This window comes from Paramormyrops kingsleyae, chromosome 13 (assembly GCF_048594095.1).
Source record: "Paramormyrops kingsleyae isolate MSU_618 chromosome 13, PKINGS_0.4, whole genome shotgun sequence".
Classification (NCBI taxonomy): domain Eukaryota; kingdom Metazoa; phylum Chordata; class Actinopteri; order Osteoglossiformes; family Mormyridae; genus Paramormyrops; species Paramormyrops kingsleyae.
Window position 1 is genome coordinate 12,319,062 of NC_132809.1, and position 27,722 is coordinate 12,346,783.

General features: G+C 50.4%; 2 protein-coding genes across 3 annotated transcripts in view; both read left to right on the forward strand.

Annotated features, from left to right (window-relative positions):
- Positions 1–21,403, forward strand: part of b4galnt4a (beta-1,4-N-acetyl-galactosaminyl transferase 4a) — a 116,847-nt gene extending 95,444 nt beyond the window's left edge. The window contains exons 10-23 of one of the 2 annotated variants that reach the window (XM_072698212.1): positions 4,463–4,541; positions 9,028–9,094; positions 11,667–11,810; positions 12,089–12,198; positions 13,037–13,137; positions 13,545–13,618; positions 13,818–15,168; positions 16,004–16,368; positions 17,461–17,614; positions 17,868–17,940; positions 18,214–18,367; positions 19,140–19,266; positions 19,512–19,621; positions 19,896–21,403. In XM_072698212.1, the coding sequence (XP_072554313.1) occupies positions 4,463–4,541; positions 9,028–9,094; positions 11,667–11,810; positions 12,089–12,198; positions 13,037–13,137; positions 13,545–13,618; positions 13,818–15,168; positions 16,004–16,368; positions 17,461–17,614; positions 17,868–17,940; positions 18,214–18,367; positions 19,140–19,266; positions 19,512–19,621; positions 19,896–19,942 (2,956 nt within the window). In that variant the 3' untranslated portion in view covers positions 19,943–21,403. Of the gene's footprint in view, positions 1–4,462; positions 4,542–9,027; positions 9,095–11,666; positions 11,811–12,088; positions 12,199–13,036; positions 13,138–13,544; positions 13,619–13,817; positions 15,169–16,003; positions 16,369–17,460; positions 17,615–17,867; positions 17,941–18,213; positions 18,368–19,139; positions 19,267–19,511; positions 19,622–19,895 lie in introns of those variants that run through there. The other variant, XM_072698213.1, reaches the window with a different exon arrangement.
- A 764-nt stretch (positions 21,404–22,167) lies between these two features.
- The window catches only part of abtb2b (ankyrin repeat and BTB (POZ) domain containing 2b), a 35,783-nt gene continuing 30,228 nt past the window's right edge, over positions 22,168–27,722 (forward strand). The window contains exon 1 of the mRNA XM_023842146.2: positions 22,168–23,572. Within this exon, the coding sequence (XP_023697914.1) occupies positions 22,723–23,572 (850 nt within the window). The 5' untranslated portion in view covers positions 22,168–22,722. The remainder of the gene's footprint in view (positions 23,573–27,722) is intronic.

Consider the following 27,722-nt stretch of genomic DNA (forward strand, 5'->3'; position numbering starts at 1 on the left):
GGAAAGAGGCAGAAATGAAGGCAGGGAGAGTAAGGAAGACAACAGAGGCAGAGAGATGGAGGTAGGGAGGGAGGAAGAGACAGAGGCAGAAAAGGAGGCAGGGTAGGTGAGGGGAAGAAAGACAGGCATAGAGATGGAGGAAGGGAGAGCGAGAAAGAGAATGGAAGAGAAGTAGAGGAAGACAATGAGACTGGCAGTGTCAGAGTAGAAGGCAGGAAAAGATGGATAGATGAGGTAGAAAGGTGAAGAGGGAGAGCAACAGAGAAACAGAGGAGGGGGGATGGTGGGAAATTGGTGGGTTTGGCTTCCTTTGGTGTTGTGAACGTGTGCTGAAGGACAATCAATATTAAAATGATCCAAAGCTGACCTTTTGCATTGCATGGGGAAGGGGAACCGGGGGTGGGGGGAATTAAAAACATCCCTGGCTTCTTTGATGTCACATCTGGCATTTCTGGGAGGGGGGCCACATGGAGTGTGTGGCAGGCTTTGCTGACATTTCCCTGCATCCGTCAGCGGACACGGATGTGTGTGCGTGTGGACATCCGTGTGCCTGCATCTCCAGGGCTTGTGCCTGTGCCTGTACACTCGTGGGGACGTGACTCCGTGCGCTCGCCACCGTCGCCGTCTCCACCAGGCCTGCACAGCAGGCGGAAACATCGCCAGTGATGTTTATTCGCTCAGTAACGAAGGGAGCGAATAGGATTCGATATAAAAGGGCCAGGCCTGCTTCCCCGTGCCTGCATTCATAATTAGCGTTGTTAAATGGTGCTGCTGGTTTGAAGGTTACTGTACCATAGTCCCCAGTGCTTCGTTTTTCTGCCATTCCTAGTGCTGCTTTTTAGCAGAATACGACAGTGAAATATTAAGATAATCATGTGAATGATAAATACGTCTGATTTATGTATAGGCAGGAGTCTGGAGGCATGAACAGCCTGAGATATTAATCTAGACATTAATCAAGGATGGGTGGGTCAAGTGGAACAGACCTACAGGTCTGGGTTTGTGTTGGAGCTGTGTTTTCTCCAAGGTTGGAGCTGTGGGCCCCTGGCACCTCGGGCCCCCAGGACGGCCGTCGGCGTGGGAGGATGACACCGAGCCACATTGTTTGAGACGCACAGACCCCAGCAGTGTGCAAAACTCCGCCTTAATCGTCAGAGCAGCGGGGGGGGGGGGGAGTTGGTGGCCCTGGCATACAGGCAGTGCTGCGATTATTTAGCTGCGCGGCCTAGTAATGAAAATATTGCCTTTTAACTCCTCAATGCCGTCCGGCTCTAAGAGGCCCCTGGAGAGGTCAACGCAAGATGTTGCTTTTTAAAGGAGTTTACCCCCCACCGCTTATTGGGATTCATAAATTCATACATTCAGCATCTGTGGTTAGACATAAAAACTGCCATAAAAAGGCTCATTAGGGACAGACAGGGAAGGCAGCGTTTGGGAGAGGGTTGAGGCTACAGGGGAAGGGCGTCGCAAATTATCAGGCAGAGACGGAAAAACACAAGGCGGAGAGGAGAGGACGGGCGGCGTCGTCAGGCGGCGATGGAGACGGAGCTCCGCTGTTTCCACGCCAGCCCATAACATGCTGGCCAAAATTTCACAGGGACCTACTGTGAGATGCCAAGCGTGTCAGGTAGGAAAAAGTAAAAACGATCGTCCTGCCAGGAAGGAGAGCGTGCAGTGTTGTGAAACAGGCAGCGGCTTGCCACGCCCGCAGGGACAGGGAGTGACATCACAGCGGCCCATAAACAGCCCGTCTGCCGCGATATTACTTGTATATTACTCCATTAGCGGCCTCTACACCAGCATCAGATGCTCTGATCGCCGCATTCTTGCAGCACACATATATTGGCGGCGTGACATTAATCTGGCCTCGCCAATAAAGCGAGCAGGAGGGAGGCGGATGTGCAGCCGCTGCGCCCAGGCTGGCGTCTGAGCCATTAGCCTTGACGAGTGCCTCCACCTCCGGACGGGGGCCGAGAGCGCAGGGGGGCAGCCTGGCCAGCAGGTGGCGCTATGATTCCCGGGACAAGCACTCACAGGCTGCAGGCTCCCTCCACTAACCTGCCATTCCCTGAGCGGCCGATATTTGTGGAGTTATTTTTCCTTTTAACTTCTTTTATAGTTACCCTTTTTAATAACACTTTATAATTATTCTTTAGAAGTAAGAAAGACGCCTGTAAGTGTTAGCTAATCTGTGTGGGTGTCTCTATCCTGCTGTGCGTTATCCCTGTCCGAGAACAGCCCACCAGGCAAAACCCCATAATTAGTCAGACAATTAAAAGCTTGTCACGTCTCCTGCCCCCCCTCCCCAACCTGCCAACTCGCCACAGTCATTTCCATAAACGCCGCTAAGAACTATCTTTCGATCTCTGCCGACAGGCGTCTCCCATCCATCACATCCGCTGCTCCCCTCAGCCTACACCCCCACCCCCCCTTTCATTTAATAAACAGGGCGGGCAGTCAGTGGGGGGGGCGGGGAGGGTGCCACGCAGAATCCTGGGATGCTTTTGCATCAGGATAGAGGCACTGGCTCCTATGAAGTTTTCAGGATTATTTGAGGCATTTGACAGAGAAGTAAACAAGATGTTCCCTAGACAGACACTCATGTCTTTCTTTTGCGTCCCGTCCCCCTCTCCGCGTCTTTCTCTCTCTCTCACTCCCTCTCCGTCTGTCTCTGCCTCTGCTTCCTCACCCATTACCACAGAGCCCATGGTATTGTGGGCCCACCATAGATCGTTGTCATAGAAGGGATCTCTGCATTTACCTGCCAATCTGCAGCCAGTGAGTCAGAGAGCAAAGACATTAGCCTGATAGCATGTGGGGTGTGTGTGTGTGTGTGTGGATTATGTTTATATTACATTGTGGGGACCAAATGTTCCCCACAATGTAATAAAAAAAGTGTTATTTTGATGTTGTGGGGACCATTTTCCAAGTCCCCACAAAGATCTGTGAATGAAATCAAAAAACTAAAAATGCCAAAATCTCGTATTTTGTTTGGTTACTTATGGTTAAGGTTAGGGCTGGGTAGGGGTTACGGTCATGTTGGGATTAGAGCAGGGGTGGACAATGTTATCCAGAAAGGGCCGCTGTGTTTGTGGGTTTTCGCTGCAACTTCCTAATTAGATCACTAATTAGAGGACTGATTGGCTGAAGAGTCCTCACACCTGGGTTTGAACAGCTGACCTAAAGGTTATCCCAAAAACCTGCAAACAAACCGGCTCTTTGCGGATAAGACTGGCCACCCCTGGATTAGAGTTTTCCCCATAGAAATTAATGGAGAATCCCCAGAAAGATATAATTACAGACCTGTGTGTGTATGTGTGAGTGTGCGTGTCTGTCTGCCTCGATTAGAAATGCGATCGCCCCCAAAACAGAAAGAGAAGCAGGACTGGGATTAACTGATAAGAAAATATGGGGGAAGATAAGGCAAAGGTTATAGATAACGGAATGTGTGCGAGCGGCCAGCAAAACATAAAGATGCAGAAAGTCACGCAAAGTGCCAGCAACTACTTTTTTGGGGGGAAAAAAAGAAAATTCCTGACCAAACCAGTATGGCATGTGCTTGTCACTGGGAAGATGCTGAGGGGTGATGTCCTTCACCTTGTGCACTCCGTCAGCCTCTGATCAGTTGTCTCCATCTCTCGTGTTCGGTCTGAGTCGCATCCGCGCTCACGCTGTGGGCCGACCTTGTGGGCCAGCGGAAGGAGCTGCCCTCGTTTGTTGGGTGACCTGCAAGGGGTGCATGAACATACGTGAATATGGATGAACATGCGTGAATATGCATGAACGAAGACGATCTGCGGGACCCCTCGGCGACAGATGGTGTTTTTATGAATTTGCGCCGCATTAGCAAACTAACAAGACGAAAAACAAAGAAAACCGATGCGAACGCAGTGGCTTGTGGGCCCTTTCGCCTTGCTGAGTGTCTAACACATAAAAAATGTACAAACGAGAGGAGGCCATCATACGTCTCCCATCTATCCTGCGCCCCTTTCTCTGGCTCTTCAGCCAATTGCTGACTCTAATGATGGATTTCCACACACGTCCGGCGTCCACATAGGTGCGGGTTATCTCTGGATGGTGGTAAGCGATGGCACGCGGCTCGGACCCAGCCTCCTCGGCGGACGCGGGCTGGCGGGGGGGGGACGCGTCTTTGATCACGCAGATGCGCCGGCATGGGGATGCATGGGTGCGTATGGGAGATGCTTGGCAGAGTCAGACTAGACAGGCAGTGAGACACAAACGGATACCACACCAACACCTGTCTGCATATGTGCGCCTCCTGGGGAGATACCGACCACGGTCTCCCCTTCTGAAAGGTAGCAGCTGTATGAGTCCAGCCCTCCAGTGGATCTCTGATCTGCCCCCCCCCCCCCCACCCCAAACACAGCAGTGTCTGTATCTGTCCAGTCTTACATTGTGCTTGCTTCTCTCTCACACGCTCTTCCTCATTCCTCCCATCTAGCCTCATCTCCTCCAGGCGGTACTACTTCGAGGTTCTGCATAAGCAAGACGACAAGGGTTCGGACCACGTGGAGCTCGGGGTGAGTCCTCTGACTTGCCGGACGGCGCTGGGCACACTGAGCTCCTTGTGCGGCTCTCGGTTTTAACCGGAAGTCCACCAGTGGGAGCCCAGCATTGCCATGACATCTGCACAGTCACATAGGTCTGGGTGCTTGACTCTGCGATTCACTGCGGTTCCCAGTACATGACATTTAATATTTTTTTAAAGAACATCTCTTTTGAGCAAATCCAGTGCAGGAATTTAAGTCCATTAATAATCAAGGAAGTGGTAAAACAATACGACCCCAATGAGACGATGTGAGGCCTGGCTAGAATCAAAAGCCCCTTGTTGAAACAGTGACACCCCCCCCACCCGCCCGCCTACTCACTCTGAGCCGCTTGGCCCTCATCCCGAATCAGGGCCTCGCTGAGCCGGTTCTGCTGCCACTCCTCCTTCGCACGGCTCCTGCTCATGCAGCGCACATCCTCACCCATGGGCTCCTCTTGCCAGGGCCGTGTCAGATGTCACAGCCAGACAGAGATGCAGAAGCACATTGCCCTGCATTGCCTGGATCTCGAAAAACCCTGATATGGAATTCACAGAAGGGGACATTTTTTAACGCATGTTGTTTGGTAGAAACAGTCCCCATTTAGCGACCGAGTTCCATTCCAACTACAAGGTCGTTAAGTGAGACACAGTCGGCAAGGCGTGACTGCAACTATGCTTACAATTTTTCTTCAGCCTTCCACAATCAGTCTCTTTTATCTGTCATGAAGTGACATTTTTAACAACATTTTATACATTTTACTTCATAAATCTCTCTCACTCCGCAATTTTTTATTACCAAATGTCTGCTAACTGAGAGTTGCTTAATGAAGAGCGGTTGAACTCATTATCCTTCGGCTTTTTGAAAATAAAGTTTTTATTCATTTTAGTTTAGAGTATGCGTGCTCTAAATGTGTAGTATTTTGGGACATCATCTTAAATCTCTATTGTTCTGGAGTCCTAGAGATCCAGACCTTAGCAGAAAGCAGAGCGGCTGAGCACCGGTTCCCTCACGGAACACAGCCGTTGCCTGGAAGGAGGAAAGGCCACCGGGAGTGTGTGCGCATGTGGAATCACGGGCCGCCGTTTGCGAGATTTGTGGCTATCCTTCCCCGGCCGCTGACATGTGCTCCGTCTTAATGATACAGCTTTCAAGCTCAGCTTAGTGGCTCCGCCGCTTTGTGTGGAGACAAAGAGAGGCTGACCTTTCCAGAAGGCGGGGGTGGTATAATTTAGCAGACGACCTTTGGAACAGGAACGCCCGTGGCTTTGTGAAGAGGAGGCTCTGTCATTATACTCTGCAGAGAGAGCTGTTTATTGTTGACGTGCCTCTACTTCTTACAACACAATTATTATTATTACCATTGTCTCTCCTTCTTATTATAATTGGCTATAATGCTCTTCTATTGGTTTAAAAAAAAATCTGAACCAGGAAAGCAACAACCCTGTGGTATAAAAGAGATAATGGACGGTCGTCATTCCCTTCCTGCCAGTCAGTACGGCACGGCATACGGCCGCCATGTTTCACCATCCCCGTTCACCGGAATCCGAGTCGGACATGAAAACACTTGCTGCCGTCGGCTATGAGAGCCGAGCCTGACGACAGCAGCCAAGCCAGGGGTATTTTAGTTATACAGCGTTTTTTACAGCCATATCGACTATCAACAGGTTATTATGGGAATAAGGGATGTAAACAAATGAAGGCACATAACAATGGCACTGCTCCCCTGACAGAGATATGAGTGTGTGTTTACAAAGATAGACAAAGAGCCTCCATTACCCTGGGTAACATGGATGACCGTTGACCTACTTTTCCTCCGCTGAATATCTGCCTGCAGCCATAAAATACTAGCTCCTCTTATTAGGTTCATGATGATTACGATTATTATTTTTTTATTATTGTCACAGATATATTGTCGTAGACTCGCACTGTTTCCTTCCTATGTTGTTATTCACGGTTGATGGAGAAACAGGAAATGAACTGAAAGGCTTCTGCGATCGCTCCTTTAAGACACCATGGATCAGAGGAAGTTTAAAGTGCCGATCTGGGCATGCAGCCCCCCTGCCATCACGTGGCGCCCCATCTGCCCTCCGACCGCATGGAAGGCCTCGTGGCGAAGTACGGGTGTGCAGAGGCCTGCCTGCACACTGGCTAGCTAAGGCCAAGGCCCGTTCATTAAGCAAGGCGCAGCATAAGTGCTGTTCCGTTCACAGGCCTATGTCTGAAAATGTTTCCAATCTTGCAGGACCATGCGGATGACGCGCTCTTTGCTAGGCTATAAATAACAAGTCTCATTTATTTCATTACTGTAGGAAAAATAGAAAGGGGGGAGAAATGGCCACTGGAAGGAGCGTGTCGGCGAGGTAATTGGCAATGGTTCTCTGTCAAACTCTGCTCAGCCCTCTCATGCATGAATTATTGAAAACTGCTGCAGTGGGGGAGGGGGGGCAGGGGCTGGGTGGTTACGTAGGGGACGCGTAATGAAAACGTTACTCTTCAGTAGGGAAAACAGCGTTTCTTTTGGTGCCATGGCTGGACAGTTGCCCACCCAGAAAGGTGTGGGCACGCCCAGACTTTTGGCTTGCAGCCTCCCCCCGTTGGTGTTTATGTTCCGGCCGGCCTCCATTACCCATGGCTTCATTAGGTCAGTAAAAGAAGCAGGGAAGGGGGGTGGGGGATTTGAGACAGAGCAGGAGCTGAAGGAAAAGCTGGATGTCATTTCGCCACTGTGTTTGTTGGCTCTGCCAACTGTAGAGGTGGTTTTGAGCCTTGGAGGTGCCAGAGAGATCCATAAGGGTTAGAGATGTCCATAAGGGTTAGAGAGGTCCATCAAGGCCAGAGAGGTCTGTAAGGATTAGAGATGTCCTTCAGGGCCAAAGATATCCATCAGCGCCTCACTAGTATCTCCAAGTTGGCTTTGAGCATCTGCTACGTTGTGGCAAGCTGGAGACCGCCGGCCACACATCTCCCACGGCAACGCGCTGCTTAGCAAGCCCCGGATCAGCTGCGGGAGAATCAGCTCTCCATCTCCAGCAGCAGAAGGCAGCCTGGAAGCCGGACGGATGGCGGCTTAAACACTGACATCTGCTGCACTCTTCGTTTTTTTTCTCCGCACACTGGCAAGTGTGTAACTGACCTTTCCAGCAAATCAGTGCAAACTAATCTGACAAGCTGGCTAACCCAGAGGCTGAAAGAACAGCATCTCAGTGTTGTTGTCATGATGATGCGTGACTCAGAGGGCAACACTGTAACCTCCCGCCTCCATGACTAGGGGTTCAAATCCTGCCTCTGTGTGTTTTTTCAGCCCAAAAACGTGCAATTAGGCAAACTGATGTCTGAAAATCGCCTGTTGGGTGATGGGCTTGCATGCTATGCAGCCAAAGCTCTGTGTGACCCCTCTACTGCATAAGCGTTTATGCGTTTTCATTATCATTATTAATGGCTGCTGTAAATGGGAGGCGTGTTTCATATGGTATCAGTTCACTTTCAGACACATCAAAGGCCACAAACTCGATGGGAGCCCTTTTAAACACAGCTCTGTAAAATCGTAGAACACCCACTTGTAGCCAAAAGGCAAAATGTCTTTTTAAGTGCTAATTCACTCTGTTATTATCGCGGCGTCGTTACTCAGCGTCCGATGGATCGCCGCAGAATTACTTTCAGAAGGTTCGCTTTGCCAATTAGGGAAGAATTAGGAGAGCTGTGTTGTGTCTGGAGATGATGAAGATCTTTGATGTGCGTTTATGGTCACGCTGCTATTAGTGCACGGGGAGCGCCTCGTGTTCGGTCAGCATTGTTCCTGGCCTCGGCCGTTCAGGGCCGGCCTTTGATTGATCCTCAGGCTGGCAGACATGACCTTGAGCGCGGCCAAGCATGCAAGAGGGGTGGGTAGAATGGCTTATTCACTGGGGGTGGGAGCGGGGCGGACGTTCCTCGCTGGGATATTGGAGCTGAGCCGCCCTCGTAGTCTGGAGTGTTCCGCCAACCCCGCGGCCGCGTGGCAATGATGCGGGAAGCGTGTGAAGCTGAAGCGTGCAGCGAGGAGGAGATCCACTCGGGGGACCCACGTGAGGGAGCTTGCGGCGTGTTGACGGGCTCTGGCCTGCCCGTGGAAAATGGCCTGCCTCCCTTGATTACGCCGAGGGTAACGAGAAGTGACACGGTAATTGCAGAATCCCTTTAAGAGAATTGTAGCCCGTCTATCGCAGCAAAGAGGTAAAGACTGCTCACCCCAGCTGAGGACGGCAATGAAGTATTTTGCAGAGATCACCTGGTTGGGTCTACTTTCCATGTTTAGCCTGACTTGGAGAGAGTCCCCCCCCCCCCCCAGCTCAATTCATATTGGCAGGTTGAGGTCGCGAACTCACCCATGATAATCAGTATCTGAAAATGGGGGCACGGTAGCGGTTACCTGTTTTCTGTTACCCTGACCCTTCTGCCAATATGAACTTGCTCAGGACGGTCTGTTTTTTTTTTCCAGTGGCGTCCCTTTCTGCCCGGCCTGAAGTACGAGGTCATCGACTCCGCCCACATCTCCTTGTACACTGGTAAGGCCTCCACTTTGATGAATTACAGGAGCAAAACTTTTTGGCCCAATATGCAATTTTGTTCCCTATGGATATCCACGGTGGTGCAACTCCCTCCCCTCCTTCCCCCCCATACTGAACATTACGGCGTGCGGGACACTTCGAGGTGGTGCCCCGCGTTGCGGAGAAACACAACGGCCAATGACGGCCACACTACCACGTGCCGTGCCACTATTTCTCCTTACGGATTCTTTTGTTCTTCTTAGAATGAGCCTCTTGAAACATGAAATTGCAGCCACTCAAGGTCGGTCTGCAGCACAGGGGCATAATTAGAGTTTGAAAGTGTTCCTTTAAATCAATAACATGGCGGGAAAGGATCACAGATTTTAATAGAAGGTGTTTTACACTGTCGCTGTGGCCATGTCTGACGTGCCTTAACCACCATGAGGCGCTCTTCCCTTCGCCTTAACGAACCTGCCGCCCTTCCTGCATCCGACGGGCTGCACTCGGTGACGCAGAACAGCCAGAGCCCAGCTTGCGTTCATAACCAGCTCCTTTCTCGCTACTGATTTTTATCATTAAATTCGCTCACTTCTTCAGGGCTTAATTACAGTTTATTTCATTTGTTTCACACATCAGTGGCCCCCATTCCTCTATCTGAGATCCACGTTGTAACAGAGGACTTCAGCCGCCCCCCCCCCCCCTTCCCCCCACATGCTCGTCTTAGAAGCTGGTTAATTTCTCTAAATTATTCATAACGGTTAAAGTGACTTTATCGCGCCCGGCCGAATCTCCCATTTCCCCTCAGTGTTATTGGCTCTTATATAAAGTGCCTCTGGTCAATAGGCTGGTGAGCCAGCCAGCGGCAAAACAAGAAAGGGGAATAAAAGTGGGATTTCTGAATCGATTTATTGATTAGAACGCTCCTCTGCAGTCGAGCGCCGAGACAGGACGCCCCCCCACCCGACACCCACAGATCCCTGCGTTTTTAAGCCAGCGTCCACGAAAGTCAGGCGGCGTTTAGGTTAGCATCAAAACGTTAGCGTCAGTATTAGCATGTTCCTCGTTTAGAGTATTTGTTTATTTATATTGTCTCTCTGCGATTTTAATCCTTTTCCCGGTTAACGAGCTCTGGGGTGCTGGGATATGTGCAGGCAGACATGGAATATTACCGTCCGTGGGACGGTCGCTCCGTAACCACGGCGACGCTTCTGCCACCGCAAGGATTGTTAATCATTCGACGTCCCTAACCCCTGGCAGCGTTTCTCCATGGAGTGGCGTGCCTTATCGCGTCTTTGCCCGGCTTGCGGCGTGACTCATCATGGGGGCGATGGAGGTAGTTGCCGTTATGGTCTCCCATTAACCAGACTGGGAGGAGGGGCCTTTGTCAGCCTGTTGCCATAGCTGGAAACGTGAGGTTAATTGCCCTGCTCTCCACTTACTCCACCGAGACGAGTCTGATTTAGTCCACTGGATGTGAGAGAGGTGGCTTTAAGCTGTCAGCGTGAGAATGGCTTCTCTCTCGTTCCCTGACAGCCCCGATTGCCTCTGTTTGGCCTGTCCAGCTCTCCACAGGAAGCCGGTCAGTTCAATAAGCTGCACAGCATCAGCTGGGTTTAGCAGCAAAAGCACCTCACTGGTCCAGAGTTATAATCAGTGTAAATAAAGTAATTTTCTGTTTTGCATCAAAGAGGTTTTTTCATTCATTGTTCATAAAGGTAGTTATACAGTAGTTCCCCGATTCACAGAAACTTCCCGAAAGGTGAAACAGGTTAGGCCTTTATAGATTAGTGAATGGAAACTCAGTGCTCCATATGGAGATACGTATGGTTTCATGAAATGGATCTTTGTAAAGCTCAACGTTTATGTAGACCCACTTTTTTCCTCCTTAAATTTCTCCACTCGGGCTTGAGAGGAGTTTAGCGCCTTGGTTGTCGTGGAGATGAGTAGACGCACAAACACATACAGGCACACGCACCCCAAGGTGAATCCCCTGCTGATCCCTCTGCTCAGCATCCGTACCCCTGCATGCGACAGTGAAGCAGCATCGAAGGTGACACCGTTGAAGTTCTACACGCCAGCTCCTCTAATCACCTCCGTCATCCCAGCTCCTTGTGGCCAGTACCCATGATGCTCTGCTTGTCGCTCCACGGGGGGGAAATGGTTTAGGTTTTTACTTAATTAGAAAGTACGCATCGCGCCAGGCCCGTCCTCCAACACTCCATTAATCATACTTCCACTCGCTTGCGCTGCTGATCGATAAGATTAATTAAAAGCAGCTTTCACCCGTAGCCCTTCTCGGGAAGTATTCATAACCCAGGAGGGGTAGGGAGTCCGGTCTCTCACCCCAGTCCGTACGAAAAGCTCTCCTCTTGGGAGCGTTTGATGCTGGTACCCCCCACACCCCAGCCCCCGCTATTCATCTCCCTACAGCTGTTTCCCTCATTAGCGGTGCCTCCTCCCTTTGAAGCGTCCCCATGAGCCTGAGATGTTCGTGAGGTGGCTCAGTCGGCTGAATCACCACAGACCTTCGGGGGTGGGGGGGGGTGTTCACTCGCCCTAACTCATTTGATCCCCACTGCCCCTTCGGCAGATGAATCGGCTCTGAAGATGAACAGTGTGGACCACATCCCCCAGACCCTTGCCAGTCACGGCCGCGTCCCTCAGGATTCGCCCAGCGCCAAGCGGCACGGGGCAGACATGCTAAAACCCGATCCCAGAGACACCTTCTACAGGAGTGAGTACTGGATCCCCGGCACTGTTCGTCCATGTCTGTCCACCAGGGGGAGCCATTTCCTCATAGTGCAAAACAGCACTTGCAATTCACTGGGGAGCCAATCTCGACCAATGAATCATAAAGTATATTTTGGTATTGCCTATTGAATTATTACTGTCGCCATGATTATTTTGGCTGTAATGTACTATAAGGTGATACTGGAATGATATCGAGGTGAAAGTGAGACCTGAACTGCCCGAAAACGCGGATTGAGCAGCTCATCCTCTCCCGTTGCGCAGTACCCATGGTGGACCCAGCCCGGCTGGAGAACGTGCTGCCGGCCTGCCTGTACTCCCCCACTTACGTGGTGAAGGACTTCCCCATTGCCCGTTATCAGGGCCTGCAGTTCGTAAGTCATGCTCTCCCTCTAAACCCCCACCCCCCCCACACCACACCCCACGCGCACACACCTCCCAACCAGCAGGGGGCGCCACTACATGTTTCCCTCCACATTGGCTGGTGTCTTAGATGGTCCATGCCTCACACTTGGATCCCTGACTCTATATAATTTAAATTTGGGTACAAATATTTCTGCATATAGAATCACTTCTCTCGGATCTCCCGGGGTGGTGGACACACCTTGCCTTCATTTCATTTGCATTTATTCTGGTTGCCTTCTTACTCCTCAATTTTTCAGCAGTTGTTTCGTGAGAGGCAGCCATACACATACGCAATACGCGTTTTCCCTCCGGTCAGGAATTACATCTTGTTGTTTTTCATCAAGCCCCATCCTGTGTTATTCCCTGGCTTGTGCTCACATCTTCCGGGACAGAAGATAGAAGATAAGAGCAAAGTCTCCCAAATTACTTAACGCAAGTGGATTTTCTGTTCAGAACTGCACCTGCTGCTCCATGCACATCTTGCCTCTTCCCGTTAGTTAGGTTTAGGGTTATGCTGCCCCCCTGTGGCTAATACTTGTAATTGCACTTGCAAGGTGCAAAAGAAAGGAAAAAAAAAAACAAAAAAACAATTTGTATAAATATGTTTGCTTTGGAACTTTTTTATGCTTGAAATGAAAGGTTAGATATTTTTTATTTTATCACTTAAGCAAGATGCATTTCACTTTGGGAATATTGGTAAACCATTAAGCTTGTTTTTAAAAAGTTCTAGTATAACCGCATGGGACAAAATGTCCTCGATTCAGATTTCTGGATTTACCTTTGCCCCGTCCTCTGTCCCCTGCCCAGGTATACCTGCCCTTTGTCTACCCCAATGACTTCACCAGGCTTACCCACATGGAAAAGGAGAATAAGTGTTTTTACAGGGAGTCTCCAATCTACCTCGAGAAGTAAGATCTTGTGTCTTCCAGCGGAGCGTGAGGGGTTAGGAATCCATGTCGTTGGCTGACTGGGAGAGACACAGTACAGGATCATGAGCTAATAGCTATTAATTAGACTTGAGAAGAACAGCCTATAAGACCCAACCAGTGCGGAATCTTAGAGGGGATTATTCCCAATGACTTCAGCCGCTTTAGCTGCTTATTGTGTACTTTTATACGGTTATGCTTTTAAAATCATCTGGCTTAATTATAGTCCTTGACACTTAAATAGTTTAGGTTAAGTACCGTGTTGAAGCTTGTGATGGCAGTGTGTCCCTTAGGATGCGAGCTGACAACTTTTACGGCTCGAATCCGTATCGTGGACTGCGGGGCTGGTTTCGACTAGCTCACCCACAGGTTGTGGCTTCTGCTTGCAGGTTTGGCTTCTACAAATACATGAAGATGGACGAGGAAGAGGATGACAGGCCCTTCTTCTTCCCCAACCCAGACGGTGTGCACTCTCCATCCATCGGGCCACCGAGGCCGGCACTACAGCAGCTGTGTTTGCGAAACATGGCGCTGTGTTGCAGATAAGCTCCTCACGTGTAATGAGTCTGGAGGAGGGCCAGGTGCTGATTAAAGGGGACAGGTGCCAGTTTCCTGTCCTCACTCGCCTGTGGAGGGTCTTTGAACTGCTGTTTCTTTTCTAGATTTTTTGGAGGAGGAGGAAGGGGTGGACCCAGAGGAAGAAGAAGTGCCACCTGCAGATACACAGCGGCTCAGGCGTCGGGTCGTCCCAAGCCAGGGGAGCCACACCCGTCCAAGGCCTTCGGCGCCCTCTACAGGCAACCAGGACAGTCCAGGGGCTGGAAATAGCACATTCAGCCAGCAAAGGAGGCATTCCTTTGCACCTGCAGAGCAAGGGGACAGGGAAAGGTGGACGGGACGTGGCAGAGATCTAAGGCCTCCTGAGAGGGAGGCTGGAGGACATCGAGAAGTTCCAGGGGCCCCAGAAGCCATGCCCAGCTTGGTGCGAGGTCGCTCCCTCACCTGGATCCGCACTGGCCCAGATAGACCGGGCCGGCGGGGGGGTGTGGAGATGCCTCCGCGGCTCAGCAAATCGGCGCTCCTGTTCCCGAAGAAGAGCTCCCTCACCGCTCTGACAAGGGCCAAGGAGATCCTAAGCAACTCTGCCCGTCCCGGTCGTAGCATCATCACCAGAGCCAACAGCCTGCCCAGCAAAGACACCCAGAAGGACGCTAATAAGATTTACATCACCAGGCCCCGGCCTTCACGCACCCGCAAGACCGCCACTGCTCACCACCCGAAGGAGGTATTCCCAGGGGTCTTCCTGTATCAGAACGGCAAGACCACCAAACTTGTCACCCTGGGTACTAGGCGACGGGGTGAAAAGAACTTGCTTAGTTCCCCCCAGTTGTGGCCAAAACCCCCCTTCAAGGATGGCAAGACTGCCTTACTGAGTGGCAACTTCACCAGATTGACAGCAGTAACCAAATCTACCAGCAGGGCGGCGCCGGCAAGGCACCAGTGGGGAAGGGAGGAGGCCATGAGGCAAGGACAGGAGCTGCCCTTCACCCCTAGTAGAGGCAGCAATTCAGTTTATGTGTCCCAGCGCCGAGGCCGTGTTTGGCCCACCTCGCCACACCCCGCGGTTATCAGCCCGAATATCTCTGAGAATCTGCTCCTAACAGAGCCCAGGGTCACCTCCTTCATGAGGACCTACGAAATCACAGAGTCCAGGCTACAGCAGGAGCCCAGCTTGGAGCAGGAGCAGCACACAGAACAGAACCAGAACCAGGAGCAGGAGGAGGGCGGGCTGTCCGACTACACATACGAGGATTCGGACCCCCGGCCGGGTTGGGCGGAGGAGGCCATCAACTGGCAACGTACCTTTTCCTTCAACACCATGGACTTCGAGCTACTGCGCTCCGATTGGAACGACCTCCGGTGCAACGTGTCCGGCAATCTGCAGCTGGCGGAGGCCGAGGTGGTGGACGTGCTGGCGCAGTACATGGAGAAGCTGAACGAGCGTAACGGCGGGTAAGGCGTCCGGGTCCCTCTGCGCCGCAGAAGGTCGTGCAGCCTTGTGGGGAATCATGTGCCTGTTCTCGGCTTGGGGAAACATGTCCGAATATATCCTCCAAACTCCAAGAAGGGCACAAAAGGGGATGGCAGTCGGGTCTGGCCGTCAGGGGCAACACACAGAATGACAAATCGGGCTCCAATTCGGGATGCCGCCCTCACTCTCTGCCTCCGTGGCTCCAAATAAAAAATATATCCCAGTAGCGGTGTGGGAAGGCAGCACACGAGCTTTCCTGCCAAACGAAGACTGGCTGGGGTGAATCAAATTTGGCTTATTTTCCTTGAGGCTTGTCAGACAAGCCACTGGAAGCCATTTCTCAGAGAATAAAAATGGCAGGGCAATGCGGAGCCTCTTTAAGGTCGAAAGGGGCACTCAGTACCATTAAAGCTCATGTCAAAGTTCTCCTTAAATAGTTTGTTTACAAGCTCTCCACAACACTAGTTATTTATACACTCAGTTAATGTACTCAGTTAATATTATCCTGGATATCTGATATTCCTCGTTAAGGCTTTTCCCCGAAACAAACAAGTTGGAAACAATCACGCACTTCCTGACCAAAACTATTAAATAGCAAACAGGAAGGTGCTCAGGCAGAGCACCCCCCACCATACCTGAAAAACGGAACAGTGAGATCCAGTTATTGAAAACAGGCCCGTTATCCTTGACCCTGGACTTTCCTGGACAATAGTGCAACAGAAAATCAATAACAGAAAGTGAATAATTATGCCGATGCAGTAAATGTAGTAAGTTTGCTGAGGGACTGAGCAAAGGGTCTCTCTCTCTCTCTGACAGCATCTACACCCTGCTGCGCATCATCAACGTGGAGAAGCGGCGGGACTCGGCGCGGGGGAACCGGTACCTGGTGGAGCTGGAGCTGATGGAGCGCGGCAAGCGGGTGGTACGGCTCTCCGAATACATCTACCTGCTGCTGCACCGCGGCCGGCTGGAGGACAGCGTGGAGAACGGCGAGGTGGCCACCACCGCCGCCCCAGGCCCTGCCCTAACCGCCGCCCCAGGCCCTGCCCTAACCGCCGCCAGCCCCCGGCCCAGCGGCCGCAGCGCCACCCAGTGGAGCGCCGCCTACACGCGGCCCCTGCTCTGTCAGCCTGTCATGCTGCAGTGGAGGCGTGATGTCATGGTGCACTTTGTGGTTCCAGGTGAGCTCCTCGTGGTGGGGGGGTGACTGGGGGTGTAATAGGAATCAGCCTGTTCTCAGGGTGGCCAGCAGGGGGAGACAGCATTAGATGACACCAGCCAGGAAATCAGGGATGTTCAGTGACATCTTTCCTGATCAATATGCAGGATACACCGTGATTTATGGTATAAAACAGGCAAAGCGTGGGGCTCGGAGCAGCTCTGTCTGCTGAGCGAATGACAGCTCCCGCTCCATCGTTGGAGAAACACCCAGGACATCTGCTCCAGAGATGCCTCCCGTTAGCATATTTCCTGTGTACAAGCTCTTGATATATGAGTTATTTATGCAGTCATGTAAACAATTAATGTTTTCCTGCAAATCTGATACTTCTCTTGTTCAGCCTTTTCCCAAAACAAACAAACTGGAAAGGAACGCACGTTTCCCAAACGTAAGCATGGACTTCCGGAGCAGGACAGCTGCTAGGCGGCTGGGTCCGGGACAGCGGCTGGCTCTGAATGCCGTTATTCTCTGTGCCTCGTGTAGCCTCACGTTTATCTGTCCGCAGGGTCCTTCTGACCTCTGTAAGTAATTCATAAATCCCATAATAAAAAAGCACACATAATTAAAAATGCACAAAAAAAGTTCACATCAGTAGTTTTGAATCAGCTTCATTGTAGTCGAGTTGTAATGAAGTTGTCCGCAGCTGGAGTGGACTGCAGGCCTGTTTGTTTCTCTGTGGCTTCGGGAGGCTGACGCAGAACCTAACGCAGAACCTAACGCAGAACCTAACGCAGAACCTAACCTTTCAAGAGGAGAAGCTGTGAAATCAAGGCAAGGAAAGATGTATTCCAGCAACCCTGTTACAGTGAAACCTTAGTTGGGGGGGAAGGGTGGTTCTGGGCGATGGGAAGGTCACTAGTTCAAATCCCATGGCCAATAGTTCACTGTTGGACCCTTGAGCAAGGCATTTAAGCCTAGCCGTGTTGGGGTCACTGGATTAATGGCTGACCCTGTCTCATTGGACAGCAAGATCGAAATGTCATTGTTGTTGCTACCTGCATAGCGTTGTCTTCTGTTCTCAATCCACCGTCTCTCCGCCAACACCCACCCGCAGTGAAGAACCAGGCGCGCTGGGTGCAGCAGTTCATCTCTGACATGGAGCTGCTCCACCGGGAGACCAAGGATGACAACTTCAGCGTGATCATCGTGGACTTCCAGAGCGAGGACATGGATGTGGAGCAGGCGCTGAGGGAGAGCGCAGTGCCCAGGTGAGCACGCACGTACCAGAACGTCACGTCACGCACGTACCAGAACGTCACGTCACGCACGTACCAGAACATGCCTCTAGCTGGCACTTTAAGCTGCTTCTGGCCCCTGGGGAGACAGTGACATGACTGTCACTGAATGTCAAACTATCGCAAAATGTTGCTTTGTGGTGCCCCCCCGCTCACAAGCTGTACTGTACTGGTGATGGAGTGATATTTATAAGCCCCCACCCCTGTTTTGAATGTGCTACAACAGGTACAAGTACCTCAGGCGGGAGGGGAACTTTGAGCGCTCGGCGGGGTTACAGATTGGAGTGGATACCATCGAGGTGAGAGGGAGGAGCGACCCAGGGGAGCAGGGTGGGGGGGGGGGGGGGGTGTCCCTGTCTTGTAAGGTGCTAGTCTATTTTTAGACTCTAAATATACAGAGTCGGTATTTGTTATGTATGTGAGCTTGCCCTTTGTCTCAAAGAGGTTATTGTTGGCTGATTTGCGAGCAGGCAGGTGTGACCCCGGCCATGTTTGCGCTGCCGGTCGTTCTCAGGCGCTCCCCCGCCCCCCATGTGCTCACACGCACGCGTGTGTCTGTACGCTTTTCCCAGGACAGACACAGCATCGTGTTCTTGTGTGACCTGCACATCCACTTCCCCCACAACATCCTGGAGAGCATCCGGAAGCACTGCGTGGAGGGCCGGCTGGCCTTTGCCCCTATCGTCATGCGGCTGGGATGTGGGAGCTCACCGCAGGAGCCCAACGGTAACACCAGGGGGCAGTATAGACACACAAGCGCAGGAATGCACGCACACACACACACACACACACACACACACACACACGCACACACACACTTCTTCATAAGGCCCAGTGGAAATGTTGCTACATAGTCTGCCTTTATCATACATCTCTTTCACAATTTGATTACCCCACCATCTGATATATGTTTACTTATATATATAGTGAATTTTTTTGTATATTGATCAAATCTTATATACAGCTCTGGAAAAAATTAAGAGAGTACTCCATCTGCATTGTTGAATCCTGGTTTAATCCTGGTTCTGTCTGCAGAAGGCTGCATTAAGCGGCTGGTTGCTTCCAAGCTCAAAATTTTCTTTGGAAGTGATTAACATAGTTCAGTTGTATGTGACCAGGGATGCTGGAGGGGCTATGGATACCCGGCTATGGATACCCGGGCTATGGATACCCGGGCCATGGATACCCGGGCTATGGATACCCGGCTATGGATACGCGGCTATGGATACCCGGCTATGGATACCCGGCTATGGATACCCTGGCAGATTCCAGGGGCTCAGTACTTGATAGGGGCCCTTCAACATAAAATTGGATGGGGAGGGCTCATGGTGACATGTTGAGCGCTGTTCCTCTGTCATTATCCACCCCCCAGCGGCAACACGCAGGGCCCTTTGAACCAGCGAAAGCTGCAGCCTTCGTACTCCTTGACTGAATCTGTGCTGGATCTATCCGGCTTCTGAAAGAGCAAACTAATCCATCTCCCTTCTCGCTTTCTCAGGATACTGGGAAGTCAACGGATTTGGCTTGTTCGGGATTTACAAGTCGGATTTCGACAAGATCGGGGGGATGAACACGGAAGAGTTCAAGGACCGCTGGGGGGGGGAGGACTGGGAGCTACTGGACAGGTAATCGCAGAGCTGCTATGCACAGCAGTGTTCTCTGTTCTTCAGAGAGTCAAAACAGAGGGCTCTTCATTCTGTGCCTGGCGCTGTCTGCCAGTGTTCCTGGACAGTTCTGGATGGATCAGAGATAGAATCTTTGTTATGGCTGTTTCGGGGTGTTATGGGGAATGTGCCCAGGTGACAGAAGGCCTGCCTGCATGCCCGAGCAGCCCCCATCTCTGAGACCGGCTTGCCTTCCCCTCTTTCAGGGTTCTGCAGAACGGCCTGGAAGTGGAACGCCTCAGACTGCGGAACTTCTTCCACTACTACCATTCCAAACGGGGCATGTGGAACGCCCAGACTAAGAAGAGCCCCAAAGGTTAGACCTCTGGGAGACCACAGGCCTCGGCTGTAGAGGCCGACTCTGCGCTAGAGGGACCTTCTACGGACACGGCCCACTCTGCCCCAGAACCCCTTGGGGTGTTTCTTTTGTAGGGACAAAGATTCAGTTTAGCCGTGTCTGTCTTCTAAGCTGCTCTCCTTACAATAAACAGCTTAAGAGATTTTTTTTTTTTTTTTAATCGAGGGCAATTTTTTAACAATTTGGACAGTAGTGGACAATTGTTCTTTGCTTGTGTCTGTTTTTACGACAGATGATGACCCCCTTTATCCTGAAGACCCACCAATCCAGGCAGCATAGGGAAGGAAATTCAAAATTATATCAATGACATAATTTAACTCTCAAAATGTAAACGTGGAGGTGGGAAAACTGTAAGAAGCTTCCAGAAGGGTTTAGCTTGGCAGGGAACCTCCTTTGGTGCTTCTTTATTTTTAACAATGCCTGATTATAAGCTGTGTGCCTGTCACTGTGTTTGGGTGAGGGGAGGGTTACAAAGCAGTTTTTTTTTCTTCATTTTTCTCGTAGCATTTATCTGCAGAGTAAGACCTTCCAGAGGCGTGGATGTCGAACATAAATCCCCGTGCAGCTACCAGGTTGCATTAGAACCTTGCTGCTGCCGTACAGCGAGAGGCTCCGTGCAGACGGCCCAGGGAGTAGGGGGAAAGATTACTTGACTGGCTGATCGCTGAATTTGCAATGTACCATCCAGCAGCCCCCAACCCCAAAAACGGTCCCACAAAGAACTCCCCATTGTTACAGAAGCCCCACAGAATCAGTGAAATCAGTTCGCTTTTGTTGCAGTGCTGCCAAGGGATTCGGCACTGTCCCCCCCCCCCCCGCTCTGAGACAGTGCCCAGCGAGCTGCTGGCAAGCCCTCCTGCGCAAAGCTTGGGGCGTGACTTTGGCTGCCAGAGCTTGGGGCGTGACTTTGGCTGCCAGAGCTGTGTTTCTTGCGTTCTTGTTTTTTCTTTCTTTTTCTTTCCTCCCTTTTTTAAACATCTGCAGTGGCTGGAAAACAATGAGTGCTTGCATTCCTGTGGTTTGATAGGATCTGCCCCCCTACCCCACCCCACCCCCCTCCAGCTCTTATATACAATATATACAAATGGGCCAAGGATTCTGCTGTGGCTGTAAGAATGTTCTATCAGATGAGATGCTGCTGACCCTGGAAGAGACAGGTAGAGAAGATGGCGGGGGGGGGGGGGCTATCCACAAAGACATGGCTTCGCGGTCCATGGCCAGCGAGGCGACAGCCAGGAGGAGGCAGGAAACGGGATGGGGGGAGGGGTGAGGCAAAGGATGTAAAGATCTGACAGATTGAAAGGCACTTACTGTTGGGGAGGGTGGGTGAAAACAGATTGCGGGGGGGGGGGCAGTTACCTGCAGCTATCATAGGTTCTACCTGATAGTCAGGTATTTACTAAGTAGGTATTCCGGCATGGTACTTCTTCGGGGATGTTAGATAAGTGCTAATGTTTTTAGATGTGAGCAACCATAGACCCGCCGTAAGTATTTTATCAACTGAAGTTCTTGAAAATGCCACCTTGCCTCCCTCCGCTCCAAAAAAAAAAAAATGTCCAGATCTCCATTCACCTGCAGCAGGGTCCTGAGCTGTTTAAAGAGGGAGCCACCACACAACAAAGACAGGGACATATGATTCAAGGATAATTTCTGTGAAATTGTTTTTTAGAGAGTTTTAAGAATGTGCTTTTTCTTTATTTTTGTTCTTTTTGAAAATAAAATTTTAAGCTAAAGCCTCAACGGCTTCTGAGTTGGTCTTGTTTTTCCATCAAGGTGCAAAAAATAAAAACAAACTATCAACATTCCATCATATCATCCATCCATTCATCCATCCATCCATCCATCCATCCAACTCTGACTATATTCTGGCCTCTGAAGAATGGCAGTGACTGGCAGACTCCCATAGCTATAAAAAGGACATAGGATGTTGTTACAGAAGTTCCCATAAGAAGGCAAATAATTTTTACATGTTTGAGAAAGGCAATGAATCAAGACGTGTGGGGGGAAAAACGGAACAGAAAATATGTAATCCGTTTTACTTAACAAAATAAAGTAAGCCAGAAAAGTTCAGCTGTAAACCGTAAAATATGTGAACTTTAAAAAAAAAGGAATGAACAAATCCCTGACCTTAAACTGGTGTGCATATTTTACAGTTTAATGCACAGAAACCTATCATGTCTGTGAAAGGGCCTGACGCGGAAGAGAGGCACTGGTATGATGACGCCGGGTGGTAGGTCGCAGTAGGAAACAATCACTCGTTTGATAAATTTACACCTGGAGAAAAACTATATCGTTTACTTTAACTTTAATAGCTGTATCCTGTGAATTCTTTTATACATTTATGTGATTAAATGATGTGTATTCCTTGTAAATCGTATATGCTGACATGATTAATTCATGAAAGATGTTTTTAAAAATACAGAAAGAAATTACAAGGAAAATCACGAGTTTTTTGTATTAAAACGTTCTCGGTATGTGAGATTCAGTGTATACGCGCACACCGCTCTGATTGGCTGGGTGAGATCCGCACGTCCCTGATTGGTCCGCGCCCAGCACTCCGTTCACCGCACGCTGCGCTCCAGTCCTGGGACTTCAGACAGAAGGCGGATATCAGGCGCAGAGCAGGCAGCTTCCTGCTCTTTAAACTACGTCCAACTCATGGGAACTTCCTCCAACGCCGAGAGGTGAATTTCTTCACTGCTTTGCCTCGCACACTTTAACGGGATGGAAAACTAGGTCTGTTTGCGAAGAAAAGCATGAAAGAGGAAGGATCAAAGCGCAGAATGAGACTGTCGAGTGTCTATACTGCCGGAGGTGTAACAACGAGCAAGGGATCTGCTGATTGGACTTCTTGCCTTGATTGTTGACGTCTCAATAATGTGTATAACAAATACATATTTTATGAAGGCACAGTTCAAAGGGAGTGCCGTTTAGGAAAATATTTTTATCCAAAGAACAACACCAGTTAAGGAGAGATAAAGTTCCTGATCCCCATTTGCCCAGAAGCAGAAACCGATCTTGTGTCCCCTACACTGAACACTTAGCATCCGCGGTGCACTATGGCAGGTATCAGCAGTTCCAACATGAAGACCCTGGAGGATCTGACTCTGGATTCGGGTTATGGAGCTGGCGATTCCTGTAAGTCCCTGAGTCTTTCTTCGGCAAAGTCAAACTCGCACGCGTTTATGGGTGCACCACACCGGGCCAACTGGTGGTACTACTCCGGCTCTATGAACAGTAGGAACAATAGCTGGGACACCGTGAACACTGTGCTGCCCGAGGATCCAGAGGACATATTTTCTAAGTGTCCCCGGCTGCCAGAGCTGGAGGAATTCCCCTGGACGGACGAAGAGCTTGGCCGGGTTCTCCGCAGAATCTCCGGCAAAGGAGCCACCTTCTCGTCCGAGTCTGTTCGGAAGCTCTCCGTTCTCTTACGAAGGGCCCTGATACGGATCTCCAGAGAAGCCCAGCGGCTGAGCGTCATGCACTGTCGATGCACCCGCTTCGAGGTGCAGAGTGCCATACGGCTGGTGCTGAGCTGGGCGCTCGCTGAGAGCTGCGTCTCGGCCACCGTAAAAGCCATATCCCTGTACAGCATGAGCGCCGGCGAGTGCCTGCGCAAGGGCAAGTCCAGCCGCTGCGGGCTCACCTTCTCCGTGGGGCGCTTCTTCCGCTGGATGGTGGACACTCGCATCTCCGTGCGCATCCACGAGTACGCGGCCATCTGCCTGACCGCCTGCGTGGAGTCCCTGGTGGAGGAGGTGGGCTCTCGGGTGCTGGCGGCTGACGCCGGACTGCACGGCAGCATGCTGACGGCGGAGACGCTGGAGAGCGTCGTTAACAACGACGCCGAGCTGTGGGGCGTCCTGCAGCCCTATGAACACCTGATATGCGGGAAGAACGCCAGCGGTACGTACCCCCGATTTCCAACCTGCCAAATATTAATGCATAAACTTAAATTATTAATGCAGAACTTTTCGCAAAGTTCCTTATAATGCGACGTCAAATAATTTTATTGTGATGGGGGGTCAGATAATTATAGATATGTATTAACTAATTGGATTTGAGTAGTTTACTCGCAACAAATCAAAATTCGCTTAATTTCTCATAGGCCTGAAAAGATCAGACGGGTCCCTTTATTGTAGGCGTGGGAATGATTTGCAGAAGCGACAAATGTCACAAAAACCCGTAGAGCGTGTCAGCTGCATCGTTCCGGCTTCGCCTGGTTACCTTTGCAAATAGTAATCCGGGGCAGGCTGCGGCAGGCAACGTCAGGCCCTGCCCAAGGAGCCGTGTCCTCCGTGCATTAAGCAGCCGCACCAAACCGAGTGTAAAAAGCACATTTCACTATGGGAACATCTTGGTTTGTCCTACTGAGTTATATGGGACACATTTGGCCTCTTCTTTTGGTGGACATCTACTTATTTTTCAACAATACCTGATATGTTCATCGGATCTCATTCACACATATCTATAGTGTTTATCCTTACTGTTACCAGTTGCTGGGTGATTGTAAAAACGCATATTTGCCGTTGCATGTCCTTAGAGATATTTATTTGGGTCGGTTCCCGGCTACTTGTTGGATGTCTGGCGCGTGCTGGATATTCAGTTTGCATAAGGATAGCGGTATGTGCTCCAGAGACTTTGTTTATAATGACAGGAGCCACTGTGTGTACGCTTTAGGTATAGAATGTGTCTCAGTGAAGTTGTTGAGCTGAGTAAGTGGAATAACTAGCCACCCAATGGATTTAGACTGGCGACCATTTAAATTAGTTTGTTTTTTTTTGTAAAAAGTTAAATGAACTACTTTTTAAACAAACAAGCATTACATTAAGAGAAAAGACTGTTCGTGAAAATGTACTTATATATTATATTGAGCTTACGCTGGTGCCGATGACATCATCAAGACTGGTATCATTAAGACTGGAAGTGGTCTGCATGGCGAACCTTTTGGCGTGTTCGCCGCTGATGATTGACTGTAAACGTAATTACGGCATGTTTGCGGTTTATCAGCATCAGTGTGACCGCCGTCCTTCACAGGCACAGGACGAGCCAGTGCACCCGAAACTAAACGCGAAACACGTTAAAATTTCGTGTATACCGAATTCCACAATATTGTAATGTAAGCTTGCAGGGCAGGTTGGGGAAGTGGCAGCACCTGGTGTTCCCTCGTTTGTAACTTTTAAAAACATGTCTGTTTATATCGGCATGTTGAAAGTTGTGTGTGTGTTTTCCTGAGAGTGGCTGCGTACTGCTTGAGCTGGGTTTAGTAATGACATATGATCATTTTTTTTTTCGATTTTCATACAACGCAAGGGCTTTTCACAATGCTCAAAGCCAAGGCAGACCACGACTGTGGCAGACCTACACCTTTTCGGTTTGTAGAAGCCCCGTTGGTTACTGCACATCGCCTCTTGGAACCCCTCTCTTGAGTTTCATACCATGAGCCGTGCTCTTTGGTTCATCTCGCTGGGAACAAGCTCTCCGCTGGTCCGTATAACATTCCTGAGATTCGTTCGCATTAAGTCCTAGAAAGCAAAGCAGTGACCAGGCTCGCCCTAAGTGTCCATGCGTTTGGCAGTAGCGATATTTATAATATATTTTTTTATAACTCGCACCAATAGGGCAGACAATTCTTCATGTAAGTGGGGCTAATTGGGCCCCTCCCACGGCGTGTGTTTGGGATTTCGGCATGTGAGAGCCCGCCCCCTCGGACTTCGTGTGGAAAGATTGAGGGAACGGCGGCGGGGGCATAGTGGGCCGGGCTGATGCCTGCGAGGCCCTGAACTGGAGGGGCTGTCTTAGCAGCAGAGAAAGGTTCCTCTCTCATGTGCTGAACAGACCCACATCTGGAAAGGTTTAAGGCCAAAATGACTTCTACGGCTCCAATAACAAGCTCGCCTCCCTCCTCCCAACTTTTTTTTTTTCTTTCTTTCTTTCCTTCTTTTAAAGGCTCTGGTCCACTTCTTCGCCCTGTCTGCTTCATCCTGAACAAAACAGGCCGGCATGCTGTTTTTCATGCCCGTTCGTGGTTAACATGTGCCAGTCCGCATCTCCGTCACAGAAGAGCCTATTCCGAGCTGGGAGATGGGCCGTCATGTTGGCAGAGAATTACAACGCAAAAGAGACAAATTTAACAGAAAATGACATCTGAATACCCCACCCCTTAAGGTCATTTGCACCTGCTTGCATGAAAAACAATAATTGCATGGGAGCAGGGGGTGGTCTTTGTTGCCATTGGTGACAGGTTGCTTTGATTGCTCGCATGATGACAGCGACCCTGCTGTTTTGGCATCACTGGGGTGGAGATTGGAGTGGGGGTGGGGTGCTTTTCCTGTGTTGCTTTAATAGAAATAGAATTCAGTAATTTTGAACAAGACTCTAAGTTAACTGGGTATAATGTCCTCTGTTCAGGCAAATATAACAGTGCAGGCCAGTGTCTGTGGCACTAGCGTCGTGAGGACGACCCACTTCCTGTCCGGCTGCACGGGCCAGTGGTGATGGCACCACTTCAAAGGAGCAGGCGGGACTAAAAGGCTCATTGAGGGAGATTATTGGACTCCGGAAATGAATGGCAGGAGACTCGAGCCACGGGTGGCGAGATTAGGGCAGGGAGCCCGTGGCTCTTTCCCTAGTCGATAGCATCTAGCGCTTCCCGATTTCCTAGCGTCTCCTCCCTCCGATTAGAGACGACGTGAGTCACTGTGGGGCCGAGAGTGATGCGGTGGGGGAGCATTGGGGAGGAGGCTTTTGGAGAAGAACCGGTTTGGTTTGTGAAGTGGAGCTGATCGTGGCACCACAGAAGGGAAAGGGGAAAGACGGGAGGAGATCCTTCAGTTCTCTGTGCTGCGATTCCCATTTAGGAAATGGCTGGAGTCCATGCATTTGGAGTTTTGGGGTTTAATGAGTGGAGCCCAGCCACTGTAGGCAGGCCTGGCTCTGGGCTCTGGGCTCTGGGCTCGGCGCTGTAGCCACAACACCTGTGTGGGGTGTCGGCCAGGTTGCCTGGCTGCCACGTTGCATGGCTAACCCTTTCCATTCTCCCTCAGTCACAAAGAGGCCGATTGAGCGTGTGAGGGAACTCCTTAAGGGTTGGTGGTTTTTGGGGGGGCGAGAGGGGGTGTCACCTCCATGAGGCCCAGGGCGACCTTCCCCGTGCCGGTCGGCAGCAGCACGTGCCCTCACAGCTGAGGAAGGATCTTGACGTGCTGCCGATTGGGCCGTCTCCACGGAAACCAGACCCAGACAGGAAGTCAAGGGCAGGGAGGGAAGATGGCCAACAATGACACAACGTGTTTAAAGTCCGACAGAACTCGAATGGAGAGAGAAGCCGTTCTGTCCATCCAGCCGGGGGGGGCGACGCACGGAAAGAGGAGCCGCACAAATAACTGGACCTTTATTTGTGTGGCATGTTTGTTTTTTTTCATCTCGGTTTTCGTTTAATTTCTTTTGCGAGCAGCCGTGTTTCTGGGGGAAATGGGAGACCTCAAAGAAATGCCTTAAGCAAAGAGCAGGCGGACTCCAGCCTAACAAAGAATCACTCAAACCCAGCAAAGGACCTTTCACCAGCTCCGCCACTGGACCTTCGCTCTCGGGCTTCTACAGGCCTCCTGTAATACATCTTGAAGGAGATTTACACTGCGGGAAACCAGGCCCACGCCATGCTGAATCATCCTTCTATGTTTTCCATAAGCTTTCACAAGACAAAGCATCGTTTCTTTTATAGACTCCTTGTAATGCATCTTAATGGCTCCCACTTACAAATGGTGTATTGACATAAGGAAATTGCAGATAGATAACAGGGAAAATAAACATCTAATGGAATAATGGCTTTGTATTATAATGCATCAAGGAATAAATTGAAATTTCCACTCTACACAGCCAGGTTTCAGTTATATTTATTTTGTAATTGGACAGCACCCCCCTCCCCTTAGGGATTTATAAATGTCATTATTTGGTTGTTTGTCACTGTCTGTCAGCTCAGCCTGAATAATATAAACATTAATGATCTAGATTACTTAATTGTCCTTAGATGGACATGAATCTGCTTGTTAGTGCA